General features: G+C 41.0%; 1 protein-coding gene across 1 annotated transcript; it reads right to left on the bottom strand.

Annotated features, from left to right (window-relative positions):
• Positions 1 to 2072: 2072 nt before the first annotated feature.
• On the bottom strand, positions 2073 to 5334 carry ora2 (olfactory receptor class A related 2). Its single transcript, XM_084542060.1, has one exon. It carries the CDS (start codon positions 4097 to 4099, stop codon positions 3089 to 3091), a length of 1011 nt encoding a protein of 336 aa, XP_084398186.1. The 5' UTR covers positions 4100 to 5334; the 3' UTR covers positions 2073 to 3088.
• Positions 5335 to 7090: the final 1756 nt, after the last annotated feature.

Genomic DNA, 7090 nt, shown 5'->3' on the forward strand with positions numbered 1-7090 from the left:
TGCAACACTGTAGATTAAAATCCAAACCATTTCACCCCACAACCTGCAGTTTTATGTGAATCAAACTTCCACCTCAACTCCACAAAATGGGTGTTAATCGGGATAAATTAAGAAGTATTGCAGTGTTTATCGAGACAGAGCAGGCCTAACCTTTGCCTCTGCTGTGTAAATTGTGATCTTGAATCCTGAATACAGTCATCCTTGCTAAGGTGCAGCGCAGCATTCCAGGCAAGTCCAAACTCGACCGTGTTAAACTGGGTGGATGCAAGGAAATGGGTCACACTACTCAGTAACTTGTGTAAAAAAACTGAATAAAAATCGTGTTAAACTCCGGCCACCAGCAAGATACTCTGATGTAAACTTTCAAGCACACAGTTTAAATATTTTCTTTATTTCTACTCGGAAGGACACACCAAACGTGAGATGAATTAAAACCACTTCTAAGATGTGATTTTTTTTTTTTTTTTTTTTTAACAGTGAGGTCTGCACTTAAAAAAAAAAAGAAAAAATCCAAAAACAGTTGATTTACATAAAAGTACCATTTTCACTGGTGTCATTCTCCATCAGCAGCTTCACTCAAACAGGGAATAAATCCCCCAAACAACACGTCTAAAGAAACTTCCTTTGAAGGGAAGGCAAAGACGGTATCGGCGCACTTAAAAAGGGCTTTTTACGTCTGTCATTTACATAAATTTTGGGTTTTAAAGTATCTCGGGATGTGTTTATTACTGACACATTTTCACCACCGCAATAAGCCCCCAAGTTTCGAGCTGTTAGAGTAAGTCTGAAATCTTCCCTACTGGAAAAAAAAAATACAGAAAAACACACCAGACAGGAGATTTCTATGAGATTAATCATCCAAGTTGCAGTTTTGTCCACAAAATAAAATTTATTGCAGATTAATGGATGGAAACTGGTTAATCATCCTTGCAAAATAATGAAATGTAGTTATTGTTCATTCATGTTTGTTACTTCAAATTTAATCACAAATTTCTGTAAGCATTTAGTTTCCGTAATTCAAACTTTGGTGTAACGCAGGGGAGGAGATGCAGTTGCTTCGGTTTGAGGCTGTTGGGTGGGGACAGGCTGGGAGGCAGAAGAGGGGGAGGTTTAACCCCCGCTGCTGCTTTGCCATTGGTGGACGGGGGGGACAAAAATCCCTGTACCTGGTGCAGGTAAACACACTGACATCAGGCACAGCAGAGGTGGAAGTGGCAGGACGTGTGTGCAACGCAACAATTTTATTTTTAACCGACCACTCTGGATGGACGACTTGACAGCTTTTTTTTTTTTTGTGCGTGTGGCTTTTGCACAGGTTTGTATTGTGTATGTTGTCTAATTAACAGAGAAACAGAAAGAACATTTGTAGTTTACTTAATTTGAAAATCTCAGGTACTGTTCCTTTATTGTTATTGTATTATTGTTATCCTACAGCTCGTGTGTGCATTTTACATATCTTGCCTTGTCGAACAGGTGAGTTGAGCTTAGACTAAGAAAAAAATCACATTCCTCAGGCTTTTTTTTTTTTTACTTTTTACTTTTTACACAGAATTAAGTCTTAGAAAGGAAATGTGCAAGGCATAAGAGTGAGACAGTAGGAGAGGGTAATATTTGTGCGGTCTCTACATGTTCAACACCACCCTGCATTCATCAAGCTCAAAGGACTCCAGAAGGATGAAAAACAGTGAAAAACAGGTCCTGTCTTGTGCAGGGAGAGGCCCGTCTGGCACACCCTGCATTCACACTATCACACACACACACACTCACACATAGAAAGAGACATGAGCGTACACTCCAAAGGAACCTGTCTTTCACGTATCTGTGTATTTTAACTAATCTGCCGCTTCTTTCCCAACAGAAAATAGAAACAGCGTCACTGACCAACGTTCCCAGAGGCTCTCGTGAAACCATCCATGTATTCTATCCTTCATTCCACCGGAGTCTGTGTAAAGTGCCAATCAGATTTCAGTGGTTTGAAGAGTAAGACACATGGAATTTGTCATCTGGAGTTTGCTTTGAAATTATTATTGAGAGTTTTAATGGTCGCAACTTATACAATAAAGGAGTGTTGCTCTGTGACAAAAGAAATGACCTCTAATGTCCTTTGATGTCAACCTGAATGCAACAGTTTCTGCACAAGCACAAGAAAGAGGACTTTTCCATCTCTACCTTTCCTGCATTGCGACAGCAGCTGAATGGAGCAGCACTGATTGCACTTTAGAGTTATTACAGGATCACAGAGTGCTGGCAGCCCCACTTTATGTCTTTTGGACTGTCACTCACAGAGGTTGTTATGTCCTCACCCCGTCTCTCTGCCCTTGCTTCTCCAAGACATGGCAATTACATAATGACTCACACACAGCGCCATGTCCAAAGCAAACTCTTCACAGCTTGTTTCAAGGTGTAGTTCTGTGTCCCTAAAGTCTTCTCATCTCACAGGTGGACCCAAACACCTCAGACATACATTGTCAGCATTATTACTAATTCATTGTGGAGTTATGAACATCCCTGTCTTATTACTCCTCTAAAGAATATATTTTCCCATCAGGTTTTTAACCAATTCTCTGTGGGACAATTAACCTGCCTCATTACCACGGGACATTTCCCAGATGCTATTCAAAGCCTTAATTAGAGCTAAATGGGCAGCTGGAAGTCATTTGACAGCTACATTGAGCTCCGGATCAGCCGACTATAATTCTTCCATCCAATTAAGATGGAGGGAACATAATAAATAAACTAAGAAAACAACATTGTGCCAGATCAGCAGAGATTCGTACAAACTTGTTACTGAGGAACAGGGTTGTTATGACTATATTCATCCTTAATTACAGGCAGTAACGCAATAATTCCCATCAGTTATCTTCTAAAAAACACATATAAAAACACATATAAGAAAGTTTGTTATGAAAAGCACTAGAGAGGAAAGAAGAGTTTGTGTAATTCCTGTCACAAGAGATTACACCCAGTAACGTTTCAAAGACGGAATGACCCATGTATGATCCAAACTTTAGAAAATTCAGTACAGGATTAATCTCAGCTTCGCCTCTTCCCCTGCAGCCCCGTGAACAATCATCCATCCCAGCACGCCTCACATAGTAGAAACACTTGTGGCTTTCTCCAGGACAGGCTTCTCTTGTGCTACACACCTCAGCCTGCTGTTCACCTTCCTGTTAGATGCGATGATAACCAGAGGGCTTAGTGCTGCATACAGTGAAGAAAAGAATATACGCAGGTCAGATATCAGAGAGGAACTCATTGTTTGCCTCACAGTGAGAGTGTACACCCACAGCCCATTATCTACCCCATAGAGGACCACATATAAGGTAACAAGTGCCACCACAGCTTTGGCAGCCCGTTGCTCAGCTCCACCACTTCCACCACCACCACTGCTGCTGCTGCGAAGACCCTTCACCTGCTGGCTGTGTTTGTAAAGAAAAACCAGGATGATAAGACTGGCTAGAGTCATGAGGATCATGGGCACCACATCTCTGCCCACTTGGGCTGCCCCGTTGGCCTCTTTGGACAATTTTGAAGGGAAGAGCACATAGCAGAATTGCACGTTGATGCCGTTGTTCATCGGACTAGAAGCATTCTGAGTACTGAAAGAGAACATTATGGCTGCTGAGGACATGCACGTGTTGACGATCCAGAGGAAGAGGAACAAAACGGCCAAATAGTGGGCTACAAAGGTGCGAACAGAGGCCCAGTGTGATCCAGGAGGGGCGATGCTGAGGCACTGGTAGGCACTCAGGAGGAAGGTGAGCCAGATTGAGAGGGAGCGAGAAGTTCTGTAGACAAAGATCACAGCTTTGCACCCTGTGTCGTCAAAGACATTGGCCACGTGGAAGGAGGCCAGGGTCTCCAGGAGGCAGCGCACGCCCACCACCAGCAGGTTGGCACAGGCCAGGTGGAGGACGATGGCATCAGCTGCGAGGAGGCGGTTCTCCTGGTAGAACAAAATGAGGAATGCAACGATTACAGCAGTGTTTCCCGGAACTCCAACGACTGTGAGGGACAAATAGAGCATCCCACGAACAAACTCCTCTGATGGCATTCCTGCAGAGATTAAAGAAAGCATATAAAATAAAATCACATGCATATACGTCTGAAAACCAGATAATCAAATAATACAAACATCCTTGCAGAAGTTCATACTCCCACCTGAGAGCAGTCAAAGATAAAGAGGTATGAAGTGGACCTTGTGTCTGACACACCGTGATCCGTCTCTCCTGAAGTAGTCAGGTTGTTTGTGTTCTTATACTTGCAAACAGGTACCGGCTGTTGGATCTGTTTTGCATGGTCCACTGACTTCTCTTCCCTCAGCCTCCAATTACTTGAGATCAATTCAGATGACTGCTTCTGTCCCCTTGTCGGGATTCAGACAGACAGGAAAACACAGAGAAAGCTGTGATTGTGTTCATTTACAAGGAATAAAGAGCTCGCCAATGGACAGAGAAAATGCTGTTAATGACAAGATAATACCTATTAGTCCCATGTTTATTGTCAAAAAAAGATTGCAATCATTCCTCATTGTCACAGTTTCCCTGAGTGGAGACTACTAAATCCATTTTCTAATTACTGAGCCTATATATAGATTTCCTTACAAAACCCTTGACATTACTTTGGTATTTTTCATTTCTGCAATCAATTTTAAAAGCCACTACTTATTAAAGACACTTCCTCGTGTTGGTTAGTGGGATACCAACACCACAGTGTCCTCCAGTGGACAAAGATGAAACTAAGTAGGCAAAGGCCGTTTCACTCGGCCTGTGTGATAGATCACCCAAAATTTTTTCATTACCAGAGTGTGGCATAGCATCCAATTTATGATTGTGTAATTCATGCGATGAGATCAAATTTCTAAAAATGGAATTAAACCTTAACTGTGAGGATGTTGTAAGAACAAATCAGTGTGGCTAGGCAACATGATTTAACTGCAATGTGTCCCACAGCAGGGAATTGGTAATGAATATTAAGTTCATTTCTCACGAGAACATAATGAGACTTGTCCTCTGCTGAAATTAAAATAGACCTATAATACTACAATATGACCATTAATGAAAGTGGTCACATATGCTGTAGCGTCATCAAATTTCTCATTTAAGCTGAATCTTTTGCTTTGGTTTAATTACTATTTATTCTGCACATTTACTTTTAATTGGACTTTTTTCAGTTTTCCTGCTCAGAAGGAAATGTTCTCTTTCAACAAAGCGAAGGCGCAAAAACGTATATTACATAAAGATGTATCCCTCCAGTTTTGTTTACTTTAGTTTGTTGCATTGCCGGTCAGTTTTGACATTGTCTGATCAGTATTGTTCATCCATGTTCGGCATTTTATATGATACGTATTCACCAATGCATTCTTCTCTTAATATATGGCATTTAATGCAGAAGACAGATCCCTGTGTCTCTTTGGTTGAGCTTCATTAAAAATTAAAGATTGATTTTTGACTGCTTGACTCATCTTGAGTATATGGATCACATTTGATTAAAAAGGCCGACAAAAAGACTGAGAGAAAACAGCAGACAGGTATTTACCCTGACAAATGGTCTCTGTGGACTTGATGTTGAAAGCACACTTTAAGAGTGCCGTGTGTGTTTTTGACATTATGCACAAATTATTCACCTTGGTTGTGTGTTTGAATGCACAAAACATAAGTAGTCTCAGAGTTTAAAACCAGCCAATTTAAGGTTTAAAGACAAACTGAATTTAAAGTCATGAGAGGTCAATGCAAATAAGGACACCAATATCAGAGTGAGAGGCTGCCAAGTCAAAAGCTTCTTAAACTACATCTCTGCTGTGGGACAGATTAGTTGGCACGTTAAGAAGTGAGTATTCCCTCTTTGCCAGACAAAGCTGTTGCCCTCACCAGCATACTTTAAAAGTAAAATGTAACACGTCACATATATCACAATAATATTTAATATTGCAACAATATTAAAAATGAACTAGTGCAGTGGTGAAAAACAATTTACATCAGCCATAATCAAAGACATCAAATCTCATGTCGGTTGCGGGGGTGGGGGTGGGGGGGTTGTGCGTGTTGCAATCCCCTGAGCAGGACATGCTTGAACTCGCCATTTTAATTAGCTCTCAGAACGTGTAAACATGTTAAAAACACACTGGGAAACAACACGTTATGGTGATTTATTCCAAGGCTTCGTCCCAAGAGCACGCAAGCTCCTCAAGCAGCACTGTTTCAGCACACAGTCTGAATTTTGCAAATGAGTAATACAGAAGTTAGTGGAAGGTTGGAGAGCTCTGAATAACACATTTGCCATTTTCAGTTTATATCGCTACAAAACTCGGGCGTGTAGCACATGTCACTGCTGAGAGTTACATTATTATTATTATTATTACTAAAAATGAGTAATGGCTGGTTGTCCCTATGCCCCCAATTAGTACAGACATGCATTGTTATTTGACTAATTGTCTTGCTCCTTTGTGTCTTTGTAACGTGCTCCGAGGAAATGAAGGAGTAAAAGGAGCATGCACTGAAGCACCAGCTGTGCATGTAAAGGCCTCTTGATGGCTCATTCAAGGCATCATCAGGCTGCTTTTGCATCAACAGTAACCACACACTGTTGTCTCCACTGGGGTTGTTTAACTATGATTTTAACTCCACAGAGAAATAGCATTACTGTGTAATATCTGAGAAGACTGACGTGCGGTCTTTTTGTAGTAGAGACTAAAAAGGGACATTTTACATTTTGAATGTAACTGCACTCAAGTTTTAGAATACTTCCAGGGTGGGAAGTGTGTTGGGACACTAACCCTTAGCATGGAAACACTAGTAAAACCTTTAGAGAGAAATATAAATTACAAAGCTATCTATGTGTTTTGATTAACTCGCACTGTAGTCTCATATTATCTTCCTATAAACAGAATGAAGACTTTGGATTATGTCCCCATTGCCTACACTGTAAGCGTGTTAATTAAGGTTCTTTTAATGAACAGGAGAAAGCAAAAACAGTTTTACGTTCATATGGGAACCTATTGTTTAAGACAGTGGTACTGATCCCCTTGCAGTGCTCGCCCCCGAGACGATCTGAGTCTCATCTTTAGTTTGTTGCATTAATTTGCCAGACT

Source organism: Chelon labrosus, assembly GCF_963514085.1.
Source record: "Chelon labrosus genome assembly, chromosome: 4".
Classification (NCBI taxonomy): Eukaryota; Metazoa; Chordata; class Actinopteri; order Mugiliformes; family Mugilidae; genus Chelon; species Chelon labrosus.